At 39.5% G+C, this 27,043-nt stretch overlaps 1 protein-coding gene across 1 annotated transcript in view; it reads left to right on the top strand.

Annotated features, from left to right (window-relative positions):
- The window catches only part of LOC124286617 (baculoviral IAP repeat-containing protein 6-like), a 242,018-nt gene that overhangs the window by 67,728 nt on the left and 147,247 nt on the right, over positions 1 to 27,043 (top strand). The window contains 12 exon segments of the mRNA XM_046722998.1: positions 110 to 219; positions 735 to 2,045; positions 2,586 to 2,786; positions 12,284 to 12,503; positions 14,787 to 15,246; positions 16,223 to 16,632; positions 22,816 to 22,941; positions 23,208 to 23,457; positions 24,676 to 25,033; positions 25,036 to 25,373; positions 26,298 to 26,520; positions 26,695 to 26,909. Coding sequence (XP_046578954.1) covers positions 110 to 219; positions 735 to 2,045; positions 2,586 to 2,786; positions 12,284 to 12,503; positions 14,787 to 15,246; positions 16,223 to 16,632; positions 22,816 to 22,941; positions 23,208 to 23,457; positions 24,676 to 25,033; positions 25,036 to 25,373; positions 26,298 to 26,520; positions 26,695 to 26,909 — 4,222 coding nt within the window.

Below are 27,043 nucleotides of genomic sequence, written 5' to 3' on the forward strand. Positions count from 1 at the left end.
TTCTGCTGATTGCTATGTAATTACCCTTTGTTGTCTACTTGTTTTATGAAAGTGGGCTTTGCCTTGACTTTCCTACTTCCTTGTAATAATGTGATGGATGGTGTTCAAGGGCAAAGCAAGGTGAAGGAGAAGAGGAGAAGACACAGCACAATTCTGAATGTTTTGGGGCATCATCTGAAGATGAAATACAAGAAATACCCTTACATGATGAAATTGCAGGTATGTATTGGATAAGCTTTTGTCCTTAGAGCTGTAGTAAAAGATCTGATGAAATTCTTTTTAAGATTTGATATTGGAAATGCCAAGTTGCTTTAGTAATAACTATATACAGTGAGCCCTATTAACCACATTAAGAGGTGTTTTCATGGCATATCAGTTGGACAAGAACGTCCTCCTTTGGATGTGTTAAAGATTATTAGCTCAATATGGATGGAGTTTCACTAAATCTCTCTGATCTGTTTTTCATTGGAGCTTCCATTGAAGTCAAAGATCCCTTTCTTAACCCAAAAGATGGCCAATGTCTGTGGGTTTCTTGATCTTTGATTTGTGTGCCAAGTTTGCAATTGTAAACTTTCATGGCACTGTTTGCTGAAATGCTTACTTAATATACTAATGTTATGAACATGAGTTCTACTAAGCCATGTGGATGTATTATACATTTAAGTAATTGATTACAATCATGATCATGATGGTGTTCAGATTGGTGAACAGCTTTGTTTTATGTTTGCCAACAGATGAGCCTGCAGTCCCCACTGAGAGGACCAGACCATCAGAGGATGTGTTTGTGACAGCTCTGTGCTTGTTAAAGAAGCTTAAAGACAGTTGTGGGAAAGATCTTTTAGGAAATTCAGATAAAACCGATATTGCTAAAGGATATAGTTCTTCTCAACCTAGTCTACTTTGTGGAGCATCACTTCGCCAGACCAGATGTACACATATAGAAGACAATCAGCTGCAGTCATCAATTGGTGAAGCAAAAAGTGAAACTGTACAGTTGATGAATAAAGTAAACCAAGTGGTTAGTGGTGACTCTCCTCCTCGGATAATTTCTGACACAGAGGAGGGAGATGACTTTATTCTACCAGAGACAAAGCTACTGCCATACCTACTGATGGTTTCAGTGCAAACTAGTATCAATACGAGTCATATGAGACAACAGTTTGATTCTGAATCAATAGCAAAACCTCCAACTGGGGGTGAGAATGGTGTTATAACCCCACTAGGACTATCATCTATGCATCCGGACTGGTCTATGTTTTTGGAAAATGATCCTTGGGCAGATCCAGATGTTCAGATTGTAGGTTTTACTCCAAGTCCAATGCAAACCTCACAACTTAAAGATAGCATTCCAGAAAGTACTGGCAAGAACAACAATGATAGCAGTAGCAGTTCTTTGGGAGTTGACATGCCAGTATTGCAAACAGTGAAAATGTTTGATGATTGTGAAAAAAGAGAAGTCAAAACACAGTTGCCTTTGAGAGCTGGCGCAGTTATCCAGTGTTTAGACTTACCAAAACAGTTCCAGAGAGAAGAGTATGAAATTGCATCAATAACACCATCAAATGACAAACAGTATGTAGTAGTTGTAGTGTCTCCTAAGAAGGACTTTGCATTAAACAAAGCAGAATCAAATAGCAACACTTCAAATGGGGTTGCTGGAGGTAGTGTGAATGGGGACACAGAACATGCTGGTGGTGGGCTCATAGTGTATAAACTCAAAACTGATGGTAGCAATACCCTGGTGGAAGAAACACCATCTATTGTCCATGTCATTGAGAAGAAAGAAAATGCTGTCTGTAGTTTGCTAATGTTGCCTCAAGAAGTGGCTGACCAAGTGGAAGAGGAAGATTGTGGACCACGTGAACAAGACTCAACACTGGACAGTGTTATGGCAAGCCGTATTAAACCATGCAGTGTACCTGGTCAAGTGGCACTCACTCTATTGTGTGGTAGTGTCTGGCTTGTCAACCTTGCAGACATGCAGTTGCTTGCAGAAATGAAACCCCTCGAGGAGGAAAAATTCATTTCCATTGCTTACTGTACAGGTAAATAAGACTTGTTGAAACTTCCTGTCCTGGGGTTCTGTATTGAGATTTTGCATTTTGCTGAAAATCGTGTTGGTGCAGGTATTCATAACAGCATGTGAAGAGTCCTTACAGTTAAAGTGGCATTTGTATGGAAACATTTTATGAAAATTGTAATGTATCATCAAGAACCTATTTCTAAAAGTGTTCAGGTTCAAGGAATCTGAAATCGCATGAGATTCAGTTCCATCTTGCCAGAAGATGTGAAACATTGACTTCACTGTTGCATCAAACTATGAATCAGGAATGAAATTAGAGATGTTTATTAGTTGTACAGCTTATAGATATTGAAGTGAAAACCACTTGATGAGATGTGAAATAGAGACCTATGTTTTCCAGTGATAATAATGAGAGAAAAAGATAATATTTTATTGGTCTCCACAAAATGTTTGAAGGGGTTACTGGTATGGCTTGTATGTTTCGACTGTGTATGTCTCGACTGCCAAGTCAGACATGCCAAGTGTTTAACAGAGCCTATTTATTTGTTGATTTTGCTTTCAGGGATTGAACGTCTGTGTGTGTGTACAGACACAGGGAAACTCCACTTCTACCAGATATCTGAACAGAGTCCAGATCTTCAGGATTCTGCAATAGAGATGGAAGGAATATCAACCAAACATTCGCCGGACACCGAATCTTCAACATGTAAAAAAGCAAAATTTGAAGATGTTGTTGATCATGCAATAGGAAAGCCCAGTAGTGGTAAGAATCAGTTCATTTCTAAAGTAATTAAGCAGCCCAAAGTTTCATGCATTAAGGTTTTGTCAGAACTTGCCAGAAGCTGCCCACCAGTGAAATCACTAGAATATCATATCAAGTACATCTTCTTCAGATGTCATAACCTGAAGATAGCGTGTTTAATCTAGTACAAATCAAGTTTCTCTTCTCACACATTTTGAGGTCACCTGACTGAAAGCCAAGTGAGCTTATGTTGTGTCAGTCATAAATATCTCCTGAAAGTACCAGGGTACCAGCAACTTCAGATGCATATTCTTTTCTAAGATGCCTAGCAGTTAGAACAATCGGAAAAAAATTACATTATCAGACAACAAAGGTATAGTTTTTTGATGACGTAACAATTGAATGACGTTTTCCCGTCACTGCGCTATTCTAGTGTGCCCCCTCGTAATCGAACCATTTTACATTACGTCACAATGTAAGCGACTTCACGATGCATGTCAGTTGTCATCGCCTCGTACGGCCTCCTACAGTAAACTACACCGTTGCATCCAGTTTCTTGGTTTGCTGTTGCTTCACGCAGCTAACATCACTGGTGGAAACATTACGTTTATGTTTTACGACGGTTAAAATGTGTCATTTCGACTCACAAGTTTTCAGCGACACGGTAACGCTTAAGTAATGTTTACATTCCCACAATGCAATTGTGGAATGTCGCTGACTACTCAACTTCCTCTGGATGTACTGATCTAAACTTACGCTGGTAGTAGAAATGCAACGCTCATATTGCCCCATATGGTTTCACGCAATGACAGATGTAATTAAAATAATTCAGAGAAGATATTTAATCCGAACGTAAACCGTCATCAAACTGTTATCATTTTTTTTTTCTGGTAACGTTCGTCTTAACGTACGGGGCAGACACATCAATAGAACAGCCAGCCAGTTAGCCCTGTGCGAGGATTCTTAATTTAGGTCACCGACAACGTCGTTTGTTTTCTGCCTTAAATTAATCGTAATTATCATTAGAAAGTATTAAATTTGGCATTTTAGAAAAGAAATACACTTCACCCTACCTCCATGTATAGTGTAATAAAACACACTTTCGCCCTGAACTATTATAACGTTAAAGCAGGGCAAAAGAGTGTTTTATTACACTATACATGGTGGTAGAGCGAAGTGTATTTCTTAAATAACAAATATTTTTGATTGATATTTTATTGCTGAAACCCTGTTACAAAGAATGGACCCTCACTTATGTTTAACTTTAATAAAAGGAGAAAGGTTTAAGTGTTTTTGTATTAAACTAAACACAACCTCACCCTCATTTGCACACAATCAAACAACAGTAAGTCAAGTAATTACTAATACCCTCATCTGAGCAATTTAGGTTATAGAAATAGAAGGTTTAAATTTACAATAAGTTAGTCAAAAAGTGAAACTAGCAAGGATCTGGGAATTGGTCTTCAGCAACCCATGCTTGTCATAAAAGGCTACTAACAGAGGCGTGTTCAGAATCCCGAGAGCCCGCGTTATTGCCTCCCATGAGCACTCGCATCGGCCCTGAACTGACGCGAGCGCTTGGTTACATTAAACCATTCGTGACCAACTCGTGTTATTCCGGGACAAGCGGAATAGCTTCTTGTCTTCTTGTTGGAGGTTACGGAAAGGGGCGAGTGGTGAAAAATGACATTATACATCTTGGTTCGCTTGGAGAGGCAGCTGTGAGGATGGTTCGCGTGCGTGCGGGCGTTCGAACAGGCACAGGCGTTCAGGATCGAGCGCTCGCTAGTGTTCGCGGGCACTCATGGTTCTGAACACACCTCTGGATTGGGCAGTCAGGATCGCAGACTTGGTTGACACATGTCATCATATCCCAAATGTGTAAATCAATGCTTATCTCACTGGATTTTCTGGTCCAGACACGATTATTTACAGACCATCGCTGTATAGCTGGAATATTGCGGAGTGCGGCGTTGGACAACAAACAGAACACAAATCAAAATGTGAATGATACTTCATCCATTTTCTCATGAAATCTGCTGATGTATTTATATACCTTGTGAGAATGTTGTTCTATTTTGTTTTATGTGAAGCTTTCTTTTCAAGGGTTCAGAGCTTAAAGCTTCATCTTGTAGCTTACATTATAAATGGAACATTTGGAATTAGGAGATAAACATCATGTGTTGGCCAATTTCCGGGTGTTATTGAGTATTTGAAGCACGGGAATTCATTTGGAACCGACGGTCTCAGCCGGAGTTTTCAAATGGAATATTCTCGGGCTTCAAATACTCAATAACACCCGGAAATTGGCCAACACATGATGTTTATCGACATTGTAAACACAAAAGTAAACCAAAAGGTCCACACACGTTTTTGTGTCTGCACTCATTGACATCGTGTACGGGTACAGCAGTGAAATGTCATCAACCGGCCGTTTCATCTGTCTCTCATGGTAGCATCTGGAACTGCTCATTTGTGACGTCATTCGGACTTTACGTCACAATATGATTTGAATGACGTCATCGCAGCTGACGACGTAACGATACAATGGTGTGAGCGATGTTTGTATGTATCAATACGCAGCGAATTTCTGGGAATCGAATACCATTTGATCACGTTTTTCAACCAATCAGACCAAAAGTCACTGTGTTCTATAATGTTTAATGTTTTGTGTTTACAATGTCGATAAACATCATGTGTTGGCCAATTTCCGGGTGTTATTGAGTATTTGAAGCACAGGAATTCATTTGGAACTGGCGGCGTCAAACACATTGGCCAACACATGATGTTTATCTCCTAAATGGAACATTTGGAAAGTAAGATAAAAATAACAAATCTTATCAAAGAAAATATTCTATTTTAAGACTAATGAGATAAACTAGTCATAGAGATTCACATTCTGACATGCTGATGGTTTACATATATTTACTTTAAAAAATCTCTGACCATATCACATTCCCCAAATATAGGTTGAGTAGTTTCTATTTCAGAACCACAAAAAAGTACACTGATCATCTTCAGATTGGTTTTATATACAAAAAAAGTATTGGTGGTCAATCTCCTATGCAGAATCCTGTATTGAAACCATCTGAGTTGAATGTCCTTTATTATTTTTAAAGGTCTGAGAAATGTTTTAGACCTGTTGAGATCTTGGTAAAAGAAATTGTGATTCCCACTTGGTTTTAGCTTTCCACTTGACATCAGTAGCTGTGAGTGAAATCATACAACTTCTTACTGAGACAATCAATTTGTTTTGAAACACACCCCCACACACCCCCCAGCAGTCAACTGTTTAATACAAAAGGAACTGCTATCACATTTTTAAAAAAAAGATTTTCGCAGGGAATGGTAAAAAATTTTCTGCTGTTAAAAATTCTTTAAGTGAATATATACATGGCCTCAAAAATAAGGGAACCACAACACTGATATTTTCCGACGTGATATGACATTATTAGTTTACGTCTCAACTGCTTTCAAATCGAGCATATGCACTGCATGTATGGAAGGGCTACTTAAGGCATGATACGCAGGTGAATGTCACAACACACAAAATGCCACCACATTAGCATTTAACACCAGCTCAAAAATGGCATTGCATAGGAATGTTGCAGTCTGGAGTAACCCAGAATCAAGTAGCCGGGGCCTAGATTTTCGAAGCTCTCTTAGCGCTAAGATAGTCGTAAGTGACATTCATTAACATTAATTTACGACTATCTTAGCACTAAGAGAGCTTCGAAAATCTAGGCCCAGGTTTTTCGGGAAGTCAAAGAGCATTATCTCTCGGCTTGCTGCTCTACACCGTCAGACTGGTGATGTCAAAATAAGGAGGGGTTTCTTTGAGTGGCATTTTAAAAGTTGTACAGTTGAAGGAAAACCAAGTTCTATGGACAGTCAACTTCTTTATTGCAATGAGTGCGATGTTTCGGTGTAGGTACTAACACCGTTATCAAGCAAGTGATACAAAGAGTTGTAACAAGGAGAATATATACATAGCTGTATAGTGAGTATATACAGTTGACAAGGTTGATGTACATTGGATAGCTAATTTGTGATTTGAGCATAGTAGGTTGATGTACAGAGTGATTGGTTGTGATTAGAGATAAGTTTATACAATGATGAGTTTGATATGCATTGAGATAGTAATTAGTAAGTTGAGGAGAGTAGATTAATGTACACAGTGATTGGTTGTGATTACAGTACACAAAAGGAAGTCATATGGACAAGTGAGGTATGGGTGGATTACTGGTGATTGTCTTTAATTAGGTGGTGATCTGCTGAGGAGATAAAATAACCTTGATCACAATTCATGGTGGGGTTGAAATGTTGGATTTTTATGACTTCAAGAAATTTCCTCATCTTGCAGTCTGCTCGGTTGATTCAAAATTGGTGAAAAGAAAAATAGCAATTCCCTTCAAGGAGAAAACTCATGCAAAAAAATGTTTTTCATAGGGGTAAAATCATTTTAAAAGTCACCTTGCATGGTTAAAATTGAACAAAAAGTTTGCAACACACTTGTATTTCTTCCAGTTAATGAGCGGGAGCCGATATCATGTAACATGTCATAATGTTATTTTTGACATGGATGTTAGGCTTGCCCTCATATCGCCTACAATAATTATATTGGCCAGTTCTACCACCCCTATCATAATAATGGGTATTACCAAACTGGGTGCAAATAGATCTTGTACTGTGTGACATGACTTACTCATCATCTTAATTAGGATACTTTGATAAACCATACACATGTTTTTGTAGTATAAACATGACTTACTTGTCTCCTACTTTGATCACCTAAGCTGTTTTTACTGTGTTAGCAAGACCTGCTCTTCTCAACTTATTCTCTTTTGCAATGTCATATATCTAAACCTCTGCAAGTTTCACACTCAGCGTCAAAATGGCAAATCTGAGAGCTGAGTTTGTTACTTCACAGAGAGGCGGTCACCAAGTGCTTCATGCCCTGGGCCCCGTACCTCAAAGCGATTGTAACACTACAATAGTTGTAAATCACTACAATTCAATTGTAACTTTAACTTACGATCACTCCACCATTCCTCAAAGCAATTCTAAGTTACAATCAATTCCGTAAGTTACTTATGACCGTCTGTAAACTTACTTATGATCGATTGTTGTGTATGAACAAGATGGCGGCGGCGTTTGTTGTAATATATAAACAAAGGAGACAAACAAATTTGGCCTTGAGAGGATATTTCGAGACCATAGTCGTGTTCTTGATGTTTACAATGACGCTGAAATATTTTCAAGGTACAGAATGACGAGGGCTCCATTCTGAAACTGGTAAGGATGCTAGAACCTGGGTTGTCCTCGGACACCCAGCGTTTACATGCACTATCCGTAGAAAGCAAGGTTTTTTAAAATTACTTTGCGATATCTTGCTAAGGGTTGTTATTGTTCATCTGCTTGAAAGGGGAAGCAACTCTCACCAACCAGAAGTAATGTTAACGCAGAAGATCACGATTGTAATTTACGATCTTGAGATTTATAATCGCGATACTTACAATTCCCTTACAATAGCTTGGAGGAACGACAATAGATTGTTATTTACGATAGTTGGAAAGTTTATTGTAGGTCTTACAACTGATTGAAGCTACAATCGCTTTGAGGAACGGGGCCCTGGTCACATCCAAACATCCCACATCCAAACATTTACCAGTTCATAAAAGAAATCAAGAAGATTGAGACAGCAGATAAATGGTCTAGACGGCAGACAGGTCTTGGTGGTGCTGTGAAACGCTGTGCATGTATTGACAGGGAAAGTGATGCCCGAATTGAGAGACTAAAGCTACACCTTGCAGCTGGACGAAAAACTGTGTTGCAGTTTCTAGATGCAGTTAGACGCTTAGTGAATTACATTAATTGTTCTGTGACTGAATTATGACCGTCTTTTTTACGTCTTGCAAGAGAACCTTCCAGTGAAGATGAAGAAGAATCAAGCGAAACGTAGGCACCACTTGATGTCAAACTATTTTTTAAAATAGATGCTATAATTTATCAGCAATTTTACTTGTCAGCAAAATGTGGTACAGTTCCAACCAGTGCCAATACCCCTATAATAAATGACCATTCCTTACAAAAATATTCTTTTTGGAATATGATTGCAGTTCCTTTTGTGTTAAACAGGGGACAGCATGGCGTCTGTTTGTTTTTTTATCCCCCGCAACACGTTTTGCGGGGGGTATTAAAATGGACTCCGTCCGTGCGTGGGTCCGTCCGTCCGTCCGTCCATCCATCCGTGCACATTTGTCTTTTCCGGAGCAGAACTCTAAAACCGTTCACTATTTCTTTACCAAACTTGGCACATAGATAGATTTGGTGGTATACTGGTACCTTTTGGTAGTGTTGGAATTCTGAATAAAATATTTTTGGCTTTTCCGTGTCAACAAGTTTGACTTAGCCTGAAATTAGTGGTAGTGCACTTTCCGGAGCAGAACTCTAAAACCGTTCACTATTTCTTCACCAAACTTGGCACATAGATAGATCTGGTGGTGTACTGGTGCCTTTTGGTAGTTTTGGATTACTGAATAAAATATTTTTGGCATTTCAATGGCAACAAGTTTGACATAGACTGAAATTGGTGATAGTGCTCCTTTCTGGAGCAGAGCTTTATAAACCTTTCAATACTCTCCTTCCACTTTTCTATATACACACCTAAATATTTGACATCATCATAACCCGTAGACATAATCATGAAGAGTATTTTGCCATTGCGGGGGATATTGATGACTTTGTCTTCTTGTTTAAAACAATTTGATTGTCCCAGAAAATGTTCTTAAAAAATAATTATTTAAATTTTTTTTTAAAATGATTTTTTTATCTATTATAGGCATTTACACAGGTTTGCATGACAGTGTATTTAGGAGAATAAAGCATGGCAATTTGACCAAATCTTATTGAAGTAGTCTCTATTACAATTAATGACAGAGGTATACTTTGTTAACTTATAAAATTGTTCTTTCTAAAGTTGAAAATGATTTGTTTTGTCAGGATAATTACAAGGTTTAAGGGATTGTTATTTTTTATAGATAGCCCCAAAAGAACGTTTTCTTTGGATTTTATTACCGGGCATTGCATTTTGTGCAATATCCAACTTTCCAGTTCTCTCCAGATGGAACTCACTTTGTTGCATTCCCAGAATATATGTATGACATCTTCCATTTCTTTAGAACAATAACAGCATTTTGTACTGACCACGTAACCCATCTTAGTGAGAAGACAGTTGGTTGGCAAGATATGATGTAAGATTTGATATTGGAACCACTGTAGTTCAGTCACATTCGTGACTAAAATAAACTAATTATGCTTCATACAAGGGAAAATAGAAATTGTCTGTTACAAAAATTACACTGCTGCAAGGAATTCTTTTGTTGAAAAAAAAATAGGATCCTAGTTCTCATTAATAAATAGTCTTGTCACCATACAAGATCCCAGCCTGGTCGAGCAGTGATAACATAAGCAATGCAGATAATTTATGTCCCGAAAACTGGTGAATTATAAAATGCTAGTCAGGACAATGTATATTTCCCTAGTTTGAGCTTGTGGAAATAGTTATGGTGTTAGGTCATAACCTCAGACTGACCTCATGTCAGCCATTGAGAATACAGAACAACTTTCAAGGCACACAACACTGACAAATAGCGAGTCTGATGCCGACGCGTATTTCGAAAAAATGGAAATCAATGAATGAAACCTGATTTGCCACTGTGTTTACAGATAACGTTTTTTTTCCGGGTAGATTGCAGTACTTTGGGCGCAAAACTGTACCAAATGTTATGGCAAAACATTTTCAAGCTCATGTGAAATCTCTTACTGATTTTGGTAATATATATTTCATCACAATTGAACTGGATTTTATGTGAAAAAATACCTCTAACAGTAAGCTGAAACATGTAATGACATAGCATATATGGAATATTATGAAATGGATATGATTTATATTTGTACCAAATCAAGGTCTATGGTAACAGTTATGTCAATCGAAAACTGCCACCAAAATTATTTACCTCATCCGTGATGCCTATTTCCATTGTTGGATAATGCTGTGCAACCCCAGGCAACACAATACCCAGTCTTACTAATTACCGTCTTACAGAAGTTACATATGATGTCTCATGTGTAAAATTAAAAGGTCACATGAGTTCACGGACTTGCAAGTGGAATATGCATAATAGCTGAAGCTGAGATAGGAGAAACTGTTAGAATAATTAATAATACTTTTACATTAAAAATTTGGGTACATGTTTCTGATGACTTTATCTCTAACCCAGTGAGTTATTGCAATTTTCCTGTATTCTCCTTCAATTTCGAAAAGATAAATGGGATTAATGAATTCCCATGACAACAACCTTTCTCTATTAAGCAATGAAGACATTCTTATATTAACTATTACACAGCACTTGATGTTTGAATGAAAACTCTTTTTTCAATTTCAAATTGTTTTCACCAAAGCCATTATTCCTATAAATGATGCAACTACAATTTGTTCCAGAAGTTTGAATGTGATTTTTGATATGGATCCCCCAGCAGCTAAAAACACGTTTATGGCCATTACTCAGCTGTTTGTGTTTAACATGTAATGAAAGTTGGTATATGCTTGATTTTGACTACACACATTTGCTGTTTTCCAAAATATTTGTTTGTTTGAGCATATTTTGACCTCATTCTAAAATTCTCTCAAAGTGCATTTCTATTTCTAATCATATCTCAAATTGACAGATTGATGAAGCTGAACTTCGGCATGTATGATAACAACATATTTTGTTCACTTCAATAAGGTTTTAGTGTGCCTTTCCAAGTCCTTAGTCTTCATAAAGAAGACATATAACCAACAATTGTTGCAGATATTCAGTCATGGTTATTCCCTTACTATCCCCGAACCTGAAGCCATAGCTTTGTGAAGTGAAACCACCAGCTTGTACATCTTACTGCAGTTGAGGTCAGAAATATGTTTCTCTGTAATTTTGACTGTGGCTCAAGTGATGGATGAATGACTTGTTTTGGGGAACAGATTGCGTCACAAGTTTACTAAATGTTAAAAAGTAAAAAGATCCCTGGACATGTTCATTCAGTCTGGCATATATATATGATCAGTGTCAGTGAAATGCTGAGATGTAACATATCAGAAGACCTTCAGTGATAGGCCCTTTTTCATGCAGGTACATTGTACTTGATCTCTCAGTTTTCTCCATTTTCAAACTTTCTCCGCCCTCTATAACTTTCTCTCATGTCTTGCAAGATATCATATTCTTCATATATGATTTTAAACTTGACATTGCACAAAGTAATGTCATCAAGGACACAAGCTTTTTGATTTACCATTTTTTTAGGCATAGTGACATTTGGCATTAAATCATATCAATATCAGTTGCAGAATTGCCTTTTGGAAATAATATTGATATGTCCCCCTAAACATTTGAATAGGTGCCTGGTGGGGGTGCTTACCTCTTTATGGTATTATAGCTGCTGAACATGCCAAATTGACTTTTCTTTCTTGTATTTTGTAGGAATGGAGCTATTGGCAAAGAAACCTCTGGCAGCTGAGACACTGTCAGGACTTCACAGTCTTACACAGTTTGAGAATTTATTCCCTCGCTATACAGCAACAGTACCTCCATGCTGGAGTGAGATACAGCAAGAGCAACAGCAGCGACGTCATCCCCAGCACTTACAACAACAAGGGGAGACAACACAGCACACTCGCACATGGAAGCTAGCCCCTGACAGGTAGTATACTTGCTGCTGATATGCATAACAGACTCTGTATCCAAGAAACATACTACAAAGTTCTTGTTTGCAGAACCCCAGTTAAACTGTAACAATACTGCCCCCAAAATTCAAATTCATGTTCAAGAATCATCTTCCCAGATTATACAAGCCCCCAAAAAAAAGAAAAATAAAGATGTGAGTGAGCCAAGTTGCTTATGGTCCCACTCTCCAAAAGAGTTATTAACCTTTTTGGTTTATCATATCAGGCCTTGCTTCAAGACAAGGAAGTTACACCTTTTCAGACACAACCAAAGCTGATCATGACACCTTACAGTTGAGCATTTATTCCCATAACAACTACAGCACCTTCAACAGGTTTGACACCTCCTCCACCTTCATGCTATTGTACCTGCCAGCCACCCCAAACAACCCCAAGACTTCCCTTGCAAGTTATGTGCAGTTTTAACAGCTCCAGGAAGGGTATTTCAGATGGTTGAAATTTGAAAGTTGCCTTGTATGGCTGTCAGTTGTCTTGGGCATGAGGCCCTCACCGGCACCTCTTTTCCATGGAGGAGTGAGTGAACCAAGCTAGTTTTGGCAGAATCTTGACGCACCTCAAGCAATAAAATAGCCAAGTTTTTACTTCAGTGTATTCCTCATACACAAGCAGAATTCCAACAAGACGTAATGTCTCACCATTTACCTGGTTGATTTCATGACATCATTAGATCTGTAGGATGCGAATCTGCTTGTACCAATTGAAATGTTATCTCAAATTCCTGTTTCTCTGAGACATTTCCACTTTGGAGGTCCTCCAGTTTAACATTTCTTTGATTTGGTGGTTATTCGCATAAATGACTTGGTTGACAATGGTGATATTTCCATTTGTACATATACAACTTAATAGAGTGGACAAGATACCCAAATTCCACAGTAGTCCTTGGCTTCCTCAGATGCCTGCTGTCCCAGTTGTGATCGTTAACCCCAAGAAGTCACAGATACTTCTTATTATCTCAAATTACCTGTCCTTGATTTCCAATTTACAGCTAGTTCAGCTGTGCATCTTATGTACCATTGAGTATACAATTTGCATCCCAAGTTGCAAATTGACAAGCAGTCCAATTGATAATATCAAATTTCCAAGAAATTCAACATCTCTTGTGAAATGACAAAAATGTGAAACTGATAATTTTAATGATCTCAGCTATGATTCTGATTAAATTTGACTGTAAACATAGAAGCATTAAAAATGGTGTCATATTTGTCTATTCCACAACCATTCCTGCAATATCATTTGAAATTTTATTTGCAGCAAATAAGGGATGCAGCTATGATTATTTGACCTTCACATAATCCCTTTTTCTAGTGTTACTGTTGTTGTTTTTTACATTACTTCTGAAACTGATCTCAACTTTGCATGAGGGATATTTACTTGTTATGATAACAGTAGGTCAAAATTTTGTTTCTTAGTTTGTCAATTAGAAGCCACAAGACCCAGTAAAACATTAATCTGGCATGTCTGGATAATTTGTGAATTTAATGAGGAGATTGTGTTTTGTACCTATTAAGAAAATTGAACATTAATGTTTTATAATCTCCTATATTTATTGAACTTTATTGGTCCTGTTAACTTTCAGCTCTTCCCAAACTGGATGAAGGACTAAACTTGAAAATTTAAGAATGGAATTATGATTTGCTCTTGCCAGTAACTATTTTAATTGTGATCAAAACTGATAAACATTCTCTTATTAAAATTCCCAGGGTGATCAATGATCCACTTTTACCATAAATGAAGGGCTTTGGAATTCTGACTGGAATTTGTCATGTGAAATATAGATGTCTTGCTTAACATTTGCTGCAAATAAAGTAAGAATACTTTGTCAGATGCTCCCCAAACTAACTAAACTATAACTGTGTGCTGGAAGTTTAAGGATTCATATTGTTTTGTGTTTTAAACATCATCACTATACTACTTGGCTATTGTTGAATGTGTTGTGCAAATTACATATTTATGTCCCAGAAACTGTGTCATACATGTGATTCATTTTTAGCCATGGATTTCTTTCGAACTTACATTGCTGCCATACTGTCCTTTCACATCTTAGTAATTATACACATCATACAGATAGGTACATGTAATTTGAAAACCAGATAAGGCCAGGGAAGCACCCCCAGCAGTTGAACATTATGGAATATCTAGGTTATGCTGACAATTTGACATAGCACTGAAAGGCAACTATGTATGTAACTAACAGACTTTGTTTTCGTGAGAAATTTGTTGGTTTACCATGATATTTTCAGCACAAGCAACACATGGGATGAACACCTTCTGGAGATAGTACTTCCTCGTCCTTGTTGTGTTGGCCATGTAGACCTCAAGTTCACTGTACACCCAATGTGCACAACTCAGCCAAACATTGAAGTGACCCTCCTGAAGCAGAACATTGGAAACATTCGTAAACAATCTCATGGATCTCGGTCAGTGCAGGTTGAAGTGGATGAAAAAGTGGACTTTGGTAATCTCGCCAGTGGAGGGACACAACAGGAACACTCCAACAATGTGCTGGATCCAGGGTTTCTTGAAAGTCACAATGCAGAGATTCTTTGTGGACCTATTCAAATCTCTGCTTGCTTAGATCTTTCAGGGAATAGTGGACTGGTGTCTCTCACTAGCCCCCAGCTGCTTAACTCTAAGCCACGCTCACTTCTCTTGCATATTAAAGGTTTCCCAAACAAACCAGAGGATTCAAATCTCACAAAGGTAATATCAATAATATATATTATTCTTGACAGAAATGGGAGATATATTGTTCCAGTAAATACCATTATCAAAAAAACAATAAATATGGCTGTGGTATCAGTAACATTTCTGTCAAGTGGCTAGAATGTTTGCCAGGAGTGTGAAAGGCTGGAGGTAGCATCATACCAAACGGTGTTGAAAGGTGAAACTTGTCTTTGTGAACTGTGGCAGAGTATCCTAAAGTCCAAAGTGCTATAAAACTGGAAAATGTAAGTGCAATAATCTTGAACAGGACATAACAATGCATTTCACATTTCTTCACTTTATAGCAACTGGACACCATGAAGTCCTCATAAACAGGGGCGGTGGGGTAGCCTAGTGGTTAAAGTGTTTGCTCGTCACTCCGAAGACCCGGGTTTGATTCCCCACATGGGTACAATGTGTGAAGCCCATTTCTTGTTTCCCCTGCCGTGATATTGCTGGAATATTGCTAAAAGCGGCTCATACTCACTCACTCACTCACTCACTCACTCATAAACATATTAGTATCCTATTAGATGAGTAGAAGAATACATAATTCATAGAGTACTAAGTATTAGTGTTGGGAATTGGTTGCCATCTCACAATTGATAATTGGTTCATTACCAATGAGCAATCATAGAAAAACATTGGTTAGAATCATTTTTCCTATTTTCCTAGTCAGGTTGTTATTGCAGATAAGTATAACATGGTTCTCTGTTGTCCTTTTTGTTTCATGAATTCATTTTCTGGAGTAGGGGAAGGGGGGATGAAAGTTATGAATCCCAATTCCATGTTATTGTTTTGATAGCTCAATAACTACTCTTGTATACGAACGAACAGTTTAGACAGAAATTCTCTCATCTCTCATCATGGACTTTAAGTAATTGTCAGATGATTACTTTCAAGTTTGTGGGGGCTAGAGGGATTTGTCATCTTGTGATGACTCTAGTTTTACCAATTCTATCATCTCTTCCAGGAGACTAAAAAGAAGATGTCAACTCCAGTTGCGTCTACTTCTAACTCCTCAAAGCAGAAGACAATTAAGTCTTTGTTTGAGAATGTGCCCTACATGCCTGGAGCCAGTGTTGCAGAGAGACTAGCAGCTACAGCACCACATAAACAAAAACTCACTGATGTGAAAGGCTGTGATTGGATTCAAGAAATTTCATTGACAGTACGAAAAATGAAAAGAACAAACATTCCACGCGAGAGGCCCCAAAGAAATGCAATGATTGAAATGCAGAGCTTTCATGAAAGACTGTTGAAATTAGTTGCTCTTCCGAGTGAAAATGAATTGGTTGGGATTGGTACTGAACATGCTCAGAACATAGCACTAGATGTGCTGACTTGGATAACTGCAATACAGATGAATGATCCTATCAAGAGGTATGCAAAATACACTTAAGGGGAGGCTGAATGGTCACCCAAATCAATAAAAATACTCCATGGGTTAGCACAATGTGTTTTTTCAACCAATATGTTCTGTGCATTTTCAACTAGAACAAAGAAGTTAATGTGCTAAATTTTATTGAGAAAATTGTTACACACTTTTAATAATTACACTTTATAATGATAGATAATATGTCTGGTAAAATGTGAATTGTTTGAAAAATGGCCTATATTTTTTCTCAGAAAATGCTTGAAAATAATAGTTACACTGCAGACATTTGAAAAAGTACATTGTCGCATGAATTCCTTCTGGTAAAGAAAAGGGTGGTGGTGGTGGGGAAGCCCAGTGGTTAAAGTGTTCGCTTGTCACACTGAAGTTCCGGGTCATATTCCTCATGTGGGTACAATGGGTATTACTGGACTATTGCTAAAAGTTGTGTAAAACCATACTGACTGTAAGGTATAGGTTTGTGCTCATAGTATGTAGCTTATAGGAAAACAATCCATACAAAAAATCCAATCCCCCCTCCCACCTGCTGCCTGCTAATGTCAATTTTCTTTTCCCTAAGGGATTTTGAGATTTGCAATATCTGAATATTTGAACTTTTAACCTTATATTTTGATCATTCAGATTCTCTCAAAAGGTGTATTTTTCTGTGTAAACATCTTTACAGAAGTTTCCGGACTGAGGAATAAAGATTTTGTCATGAATGCTTATCCTTGTGATCACATATTTTATTCAATTTCTCAGTTTTTAATATATATTATTAGATTTCAGTTTAGACTGTTGACTACAGACCAAGTTGAACTTCAGTATCACAGCGCTATTTTTACTGTCTTTTTGAATTTACTAATTTTTAACTAATCCTGCACTACTTACTTCCTGCACTTATTGCTTACGGCCCGAAATGTGGCTGTTCCAGACGATTGATGTTGAAAAGCGTAGACTGCGATCACTTCCTGGTCTCAGGTAAACATCCGTCTGTGCACCCATCACCGGAAGGTGACGTCAGCCACCTCAGATTATTGCCTTTCGCACGCCTCGCAAGACGTGTGGTTTGCCACCTCGACTGTTTTGTATCCTTTGAATTTGTGTTTATTGATAAAAAACTGTCTTTTGGGTACTTTCCTTTGTTCTTCAGAGAGTGTAGGTATTACCTTTCTGTTTCGTTTTTCGTAGTACTGTTGTAGTGATGGTGTTTATGATAAACACGGTAGTTTCATCACTATTATCAGTCACTTCGCCATTCAGACATTCGCCATATTCAACACATGGCTTCGATGTATTCGTAGTGGCTTGTTCTTTGCTCATGCTTATATGTTATACTATCATCGTATATTATTATTAAGCCTTAATTCTGGTCTCCAGTTTATGTCAGTATTTTGTGAGACGTTGTTCTCACTTATGCTGTTCTACCCCGTTACTATTATATTGTTTCACCGTGTGTCCCCCATTACTATTGTAATGTTTTTCACCGTGTGTTTGCTGGGGTTTTCTGCTATGTTGCAGTTTCTATACGGCACACGCTGTATAGTTTGTAAGGCAGGGTATCTCATAAGTGCCCTCATTCACACTGTGTGAATTGCACTTTTCCGTGTTTTTCCCCATTTTTTCACACAAGAAATGTGCTAGTTGCGCTTACTTAATTAATATAACACCTTTTTTTTTTTTGAAGCGCCATGTCCAACACCGACGTCGCCTGTGACAAGCATCCAGATACTTGCGACAACACTGATGTCCTCTAGCTCTAGGGCGTCTGGCGCGCTCCGTCTCCTTTCTCCAGGTTGCTGTTTCCAGTGTGTCCTTGGCAGACGTCTTACTCCTGACGTCTCAGATGCATGCGTCGCGTGCTCAGCAGTCACTGGATGTTTCGACTGCCATTTGACTTGGCCTAGTTAGCAGGGCAGTCTGGTTTCATCACTGCAGCGCCTATACGGTGCTTCTGCCACATCGACTACGACCTCAGCGTTCTGCAGTCGGTGTTAGCGCCTCCGTCGCAACACCAACATGTTCCAGCGTCGTTCCTGTCTACAGGGAATGTATGATGCATTTACCTGTCCCAGCACCTGTACGGAGCTTGTAAAGCCATACTTACTCCCTCCAGCGCCTGTATGGCGTTTCTACCAGATCCAGCGCTTGTATGACGCCTATAAACCATACACCCTCCAGTGCCTGTCTGGCGTTTCTACCAGATCCAGCGCTTGTATGGCGCCTATAAAACCATCCTCACACTCCAACGCCTGTCCGGCGTTTCTACCAGATCCTGTGCTTGTATGGCGCCTACAACTCTATACTCACTCACTCACTCACTCCAGCGGCTGTCCGGCAATTCTACCAGATACGGCGCCTATCAAACCATCCTCACTCACTCAAACGCCTGTTCGGTTTTTCTACCATATACAGCGTTCTACCAGATCCAGCGCCTGTACGGCGGCTCTACTGGATCTAGCGCCTATAACATCATAGTGAGTGGCCTATAAAATCATACTCACTCACTCCCTCACTCCAGCGCCTATACCAGATTGAGCATCTGTATGAAGTAACATACTGCGTCAGCGCCTCCACATCTTCAAGAGTTCGGCAGCTGTTGGTTGCGCCACTGTTGTCCGCTGACCTCTACCTCAGCAGACGGACACATCTTGCCCTCGAAGACTTCAACTAATATGGTACCTATACCGGGCGTGGCTTTTACGCACTCCCTTGTCTTGAATTCATCAATAGGGCAGCCGGGTGGATGAGGAAATTAAGCGCGTGACAGTGTTTCTTCTTACAAGGCACGAGACTCAAGGGATGACGGCCCTTGATTTGGAATCCACACGGATGCTCCTTCCTATCTCAACTTAGCTTCGGCTATTAACACTCTCTCAAAAGACCTGACAGAGATGAATCCGTACAGGATCGTCACCTCTCTTCTATATACATGATGGCTTGGTAGTGGATGGTCCTCACTGTCCTTGGTGAACACTTAAGGCAGTTCTCGCCAACGCAGGTGTTATTTGAGATCAAGGATTTTCCGGTTAGGATTCAAAGCTTCCGAGGAATCTATTTCACCAATCCTAGTCCTCGACTGCCATCTTTATTAACGAGTTCAAGGATGTCTATCGAACAGTGTGTGACTTTACTTACAGGGAGATAGCGTTGACGGCCTTCCAGCAAGTCAAACATCCCCCATCACATGAATCCAGTACCTACTATAGCCTCGATGCCACACTGTTAGGTGGGCTTGGAATCAGGCGCCGGTGCGTGGTAGGAGACGTGGTGACAAGTCTCACATCAACACTGGGGGCGCTTCACGCAAAATACGTTTCCTCCGGTCTTGCTTCCAAATGTTTTAGTCACAATCAAGAATTAACAACTTGACTTGGACTAAATTTAGTTGGTCCCAGATGACCAACCAGAGGTTGGTTTCAAGCGTCAAGAGCTCCTCTTCAACTAGCCAGATGTGGAAACATCCTAGTGCATCCTCATCCCACGCCAGAACGGTTCAATTAACACACTGCATCTTCAGGCGGCATTCTGCACCAGTTGCTTTTCAGCCAGATCATTGCTACTGCTTTGCTAATGAACATTGGACTTCCATTAGGTACATGTATAACAAGGGGCAGTCGTTCGAGCAGTTGTGTTGCCGCGAAGCAGGATCCCTGCTGTATTTGTACAGGGAAGGCGTTTCAAGAGGGGCATGGTTGCCACTTTTATTAGTGGCTATTCTCTTCGTTTTAGCAGTCCCCATTGACAGGAGCTACCGTCCATGCTTCGCTTGTTTAGCGCTTGAGTACCCAGGCTGCAGATTTGACCACCCGCCAGGAATCTCAACACGGTCTTGGACCGCCTACACGTTATGTCTTGCAAGCCACTCACGAACACTTCCCTTGCAGACTTGCACAGCGATAGCGACAAGGGTCATGCGCTTGGTGTTAATTGGGTCAAGTTTAAACGACACCGTCTTGGTTCTGTGCCTCTGGGTATTTGATTGGGATTTCATCACTATAACCCAGTTGCCAGCGCGAAATGATCGATAGTTCTCTCTTTCGCCTTTATCGTCTGTTGTCGGCGTTGACGACATTCCTGTGTTACTTTTGTGTTTAGCTGATGTACTCAGTTTGTACATTAAGCGCACCCAAGCCGTCAGAGACATGTAAGCAAAACCACGAGTGTTTTGTGGATACGGACTACCATTATTCATGCGGATAATGTGGCTGGTCTGGTTTCCCCTCAGCTACGCCATCCTCATGTACTTCGTACACTTGCCTGGACTATGGCACTTCACAGTAACTGTACAGTAGCATTGATGATGCATGAGTGTTTCTAGATGTCATACACAGTCTTCGCCAATCAGTATCCACACCACATGTGTCCAAAGCTTCGGACCATTGGTGCCAGACCAGCACTTCACCAAACCCCGGACGGATATCACCTCATTGTTGTTCGCCACGAAGCATGACGATGTCGTGTGGGGAATGAGTTGTTTTGAGAAAAACAACTGGGTATGTCAGTTAAGGAGTCACGCTTGAATAGATTCAAGTCCATGCTTTTTACTGCATTCCCTAAAGCTAATAACGCTTTAAAACCGCGTGGTCTTTTTCCATTTAAGCGTACATGGCTTATATGCGAATTGCCACTGAGATATAATCCCTCTCTGCCAACCTTTCTTCCAGATTCCACGAAGGTGCCTTCCTTCATGATATTTCTTCCCAAGAAGCACGATGACGCCGTGTGGGAAAAGAGTTGTTCCGAGGGAAACAACTAGGTATGTCAGTTAAGGAGTAACATTTGGAAAAACTCAAGTGAATACTTTTTACTGCATTTCCCCTAAAGCTAATCTCGCTTTAAAAATCGCGTGGTCTTTCCATTTAAGCCTACCTGTCTTATATGCGAATTACCACTGAGAGATAGCCACTGTTTGTTGACTATTGTTCCAGGTGCAACGAAGATACCTTCCACCATGCTTTTTGTTCCCATGAAGCACGCCGGCGCCTTGTGGGAAGAGAGTTGTTCTGGAATAACTGGGTCTGTCAGTTAAGCAGTAACACTTGGGTTAACTCGAGTCACTGCTTTTTACTGCATTTCCCTAAAGCTTATAACGCTATAAAAATCGTTTGGTATATACCATTTAAGACTACGTGTCTTATATATGCATATTACCACTGCCTGATCGTCAAACGCTGTCCGCTTTAGGTGCCACGCCGGTTTTTCGACCAATGCCAGGGCCTTGAGCATGCACTAGTTGCGTGGATATGTGCGCTTTATAATAATCTGAGGTGGCTGATGTCACCTTCCGGTGATGGGTGCACAGACGGATGTTTACCCGAGACCAGGAAGTGATCTCAGTCTACGCTTTTCAACATCAATCGTCTGGCACAGCCACGTTTCGAGTTTTAAGCAATAAGTGCAGAAAGTAAGTAGTGCTGGATAAGTATACAAATATAAAAAATATTTAGATTTTACTAAGTTTACTTTGGGACATTTAACACTTTATCCCCATGGCGGGTTTTACTTCAAAATCAAGTCATGTACCAGGCTTTACTGCAGTGTAAAACTACCATGTTTTACTTTAAAGTTAATGTTTTTGCCAACTCTAGGGTTTGGTTGGTGAGCTGGCTAAGGCGCCAGGCTAGTGATCCAGTGAGGTTGAGGTTTTGGGATCGAGTCCACCTGTGACCGGGTGTAAAAACCTTGGAGTCAACTTTGTGTGCAGACTCTTTCAGTGTAGTCACAACCCCTAGTGTACAGTACACAACCCTGTGCACTTAAAAGAACCCATGAATCCGTTGGTAAATGACCAGATGGTGGCCACATGAATGCATGCAAACACCTAGTTGCAGTGAACTTGGACAAAGTACTGTGACTGTGTGTCCCAGTCCACACAGCTGTGAATGGGTACCTCGTTAGGATGAGAAAGCCAAAATAATTTGGTGCGCCTAGTGACTGCAAGAGTTGTATACTCCGCAGGGAGTTGAGATTGATAAGAGCATTTGCCGTTGAGATTGACATCCAATGATCGAGGGAAAAAATGCCAGCGCCTTGAGCATGCACTAGTTGCGTGGATATGTGCGCTATATAAATATCCTATAATAACTCTATCAACTCTGTGTACAATTGAAATGACCTGTAGTAGTTTTGTAATACTACGTTTCCTTTGAATGCAGAACATTTATATATTTAACATGTATATGTTGAAGGAAGCACAGTCGCTGTCTGGTTGTAGTTGTGCAACAACATTTGAGGGAAATTGTGAAGGCATGTCTAATAGATGGAACAAGAACAACAGCTCACAAGTGTTCACGGTTACTTGCGCTACTACTGGAGTGAGTATGAAAATACGTTCAACTCTGTTGGTATGAAAAAGTTATAATTATCAGTGAACATCTGTTATTTCACATATGTATTATCTTTTATTTTATTTTTTTAATTTGACTTGTAAATTGGCAGGAAGTTTCTCTTCAGTAAGTTTTTCACATGTTTTCTTTCTAATTGCTTCTCCTTGTGTAAAGTTATTGTCCTGGTAATGCCCACCAGTAACTTGATGAAACAGTTTCATGATGTATCCTAAGAGTTTCCAAATGATTGTCAGGTATGCTAAAGTATCATCAGATCCTGACCTGGCCCCAGCCTTCAGTTACCTCATGCTGCAAGCGATGATCAGCTGCTTGCCTTTACTCCCATGTGCCACATCAGCCGGGGCCATGAAGTGGTTCTTTACAGTGTTAAACCATGTCAAATGTATGGATATCAACACTGTTGCTAAGACATGTACAGAACTCTTATGTGCAATTGCTAAGCATTATCAAGAGAGAGCAGTTCCATTACATGCTCTGCTAAAAGCAAGGTAAGAGAAATCTGTATATTTGCTATTTTGCTTACTCATCCTTTGCTATAGTAAATGCACTCTGTGTGTCATGTTTCATTTAAGATCATAATTCAGTGAAATAAAATGTAATTAGTGTTATTAACTCTGTTAGTCACAAGTGACTGGCTATGAAAACTATTCTTTATTATGTATCTGATGACAGATGCTTTATGTTTAGCCATATTATCATTCCATATATATTTTGTGAAGAATTTGGTATACTGTAAATCGACAAAGTTTTGCGGGCAGGAAAGTTTTGCTGGTATTGCAAATGAACGCCGGGCGTAATGACGTCTCTCATTTTCTTAAGCAATTATTCCCGGTCCATGTAAATTACGTGATCAAACGATGTCAAGAAGTCCAGATGTTTGCCTACAGGTAATATTCCTTAACACAATGTACTTACTTCACAGCAATCACTAACATATTGTGTCTACTCACGTCTCGAAATAAAGTGTAATTGACAGTAAATGGATACGCATACATATTTTGTTTCGCCAGAAGTCATAATTAGTGTATCTGGACGATCACATTTCAACAAACTGCTTTCACAGTGGAAATAGCGACATCGTGCGAAATCTCATCGGTGACAGGTTAAATTGTTCCATGCATAAAAACTATCCGTCAATACACCAAAAACTGTCGCATAACCTTAGTTATGATTATAAATATTTTACATTTATGGAGCACAACCTGCAATGAAAATGACACAATACTAGAATATATTTCTCTGTATAAAACAATAGTTTCAGATACTATCTTTTTTAAGATCACTGCATCACAATTCATCTCGGTATATTATCGGGTACGTTTTAACTAAATCACCGGTAGGGGAACGTGTGCACTGCACAGCTGATTGCTATTTCCGGCGTTGTAAACGAGACAATTACACACGGTAATCTTAATACCTGCATATAAGACAATGCCTAGCAAAAACAAGTTAGAACTGAATAGGTAAGTAATCTTTTCTAGCGATGTTTGATTGCAAATTTGACGCGTCTTTGGTCTTTTCTTGTATGTTCGTTCACGTGAAGCGATACGATGTATTGTCAACAATTCGACTTGTTTTTACAAGAGGAGGACTCGCAAAACAATCACGGCGTAGAACTGGCTGGGTTGTTGATCACGCAAAACATTGACGACGGGGAACTTTGTCGATTTACAGTATTAAGATGTTTTGTTTTACTAACAGATCGGGTTGTATGGTCATCCCTTGGAACCAGATCTCTTTGACCTTGAGAATCCTCAAAGCCTGAAGAACACCATCAAACCCAGTGCATTTCAAATTGCTAAGGCTAACAATATCAGTGCACAGTCCATGTCAACAACACCTACAGTACAAGCAGCCCTAGAGGCTACTCGGCAACAGGATGAGCCAGATCTTTATGAGATGTTGTGTTTAAATTCTTCACAAGACAAGTCTGGAAAATCACCTGTGGATTATGCACGTAATCATGTCTTGGGATTGTTAGAGGCAGAACCACTTCATTTTACTTGCCATGCTACCAGTGATGGCACCAGAGTTGAAAGATTGGATGCCAATGGTAATACGTACTCCCATCCACTGCACCTTTAGGCATGTCAGGCACAATAAACTTTGGTGAAAACCCTCCACCAATCATCAGTGGTGGTTCTGGCATGACTGGAATGGCAATGGCAGACTCTCTCAAGAAACTTGCCCAGATATATGCCAAACAGTTGCATCCCAGTTACAAGCAGCTTGAACAAGCCATCACAGAAGCTATCCATACCCCAGGAAAGAAAGTAACCAAAGCTCCAGAACTCTTTCCACCAACACCGAAAACTACACCCAACTTAATGACTCCATCTGTTACACCTCCAAATGAAACATGGCATGTACAGGTCGTGGCACCACCATCAGTTTCCAAGGTAATACATGCCTCAACATGCATCATTGATGGGAAATATTCACTTTACATTGACATAACAATCTGGGTATTTTTGCATTATTAAATATTTACATATAGAAATTCAAATTGTATTCCCCACTTGATAAATGTCATTGTCAGTTAATGCTTTGTACACTGCACATACAACCAATTACCCAATCAGACCCAATTACTTTTACTATGTGTATTGGAGGATAATATTGCAGGTCCTCTTCTCTCCTGTTAATGGTATCCTTTAGCAAAGACAAATTAGCATAAGTCATGACTAGTAGTTTCTCAGATAATTTTACCTGTTCAGTTAAATTATACTTACTGGCTAAATATGAAAACCATGCAATCACTGTCCTTGATTTATGAATCTTACTTAGGTTCACCTGGCATCCAGCAATCGAATAGGTTGGCCAACATGGTTTGATAGTTCGACCATTTGTCTTTCAGTGTCCCCATGGTTTTGAGTGATTAAAACTGCACTACCTACTCTAACAGGTTGTTTATGTAATTGGAATTTCCAGTATGTCTGTCCATCTGCCTGATTTTCTGTCCTGGTGTTAACTTTTCCTTTTTTAACATCCCCTCGGAAACTACATGTTCTGTGGAGCTAAAACTTTGTTTGAGTCATCCCATCTAAGGTGACACTAAAAGTAGCAGCCAGATTTCCAATATGACAACATGGCCATTTCATGTTGCAGCTTTTGTGGTATTTATGTGCTGGTTTGTACCTAAAGAGATTGACATCAGTCTTCAATTTTGTCTTTGGTGATATAAAGTTGAACCATCACAACAGAAAACAGTAGTTTCCTTTCCCCCAAAACCATGATAAGGTGAAGTGATAAATGTACTGTCTACCAAATATCATTTGATATTCATGGTAATTGGCCTTCATCTGAATATTGTTGTGTTTTAGCTGATGAGTGGTGAGAGTGATATCAGCAAGCAACAGCAACAACAACAGCAACAAACAGTTGCCCCACAAACAATATCACTTTCACTAGCAGGTGGTTCCGGCCAACCATCCACATCACAGATCCAGCAGCAGACACAGAAAGCTTCATTTGCTTTTCCCCAAAACCAGGCTCTGTTGCAGCCACCTCCGCCTCAGGTCCTTGTCATAGAAAGAATGCACTCAGGTAAACGCATCTGCTGACAAATAATCACCCTATGTTATCAAGCCATTGTCTTTACCCTGCTAATCTAATCGAATCCCTACATTTATTGAAAAAGAATGTGTGTCATGTCTGTTGATGTATGTAGCATGAGAATGTATTTTTTTGTCCTTGTCATGATTTTGTTCTGGTACTCAGGTGCAAGGCGTTTTGTGACACTTGACTTTGGAAAGCCAATTCTTCTCACTGATGTAATAATACCGGCCTGTGTTGACCTTGCTTCACTCTCTATTGATGTTTGGATACAAGGAGAAGAGGTTGATGGACAGAGACTAGTTGTGGCTTCAGACATAGGATTAAGAACTCTTGTCATGAACAATATCATGCCTCCACCCATCTGTCGCTATCTGAAGGTAAGCAGCATTTTTACCAGGATATTATATGAGACTTAATGATGTCTGGATGTCCTTAAAAGTAAAAAAAAAAAGGTTTTGATAAATTGCAAGTGCTGACTTACATGTATTTATACCCCACCGCATGTTAAGCG

Source organism: Haliotis rubra, unplaced genomic scaffold (assembly GCF_003918875.1).
Source record: "Haliotis rubra isolate DU_JTF1 unplaced genomic scaffold, ASM391887v1 Scf388, whole genome shotgun sequence".
Taxonomy (NCBI): domain Eukaryota; kingdom Metazoa; phylum Mollusca; class Gastropoda; order Lepetellida; family Haliotidae; genus Haliotis; species Haliotis rubra.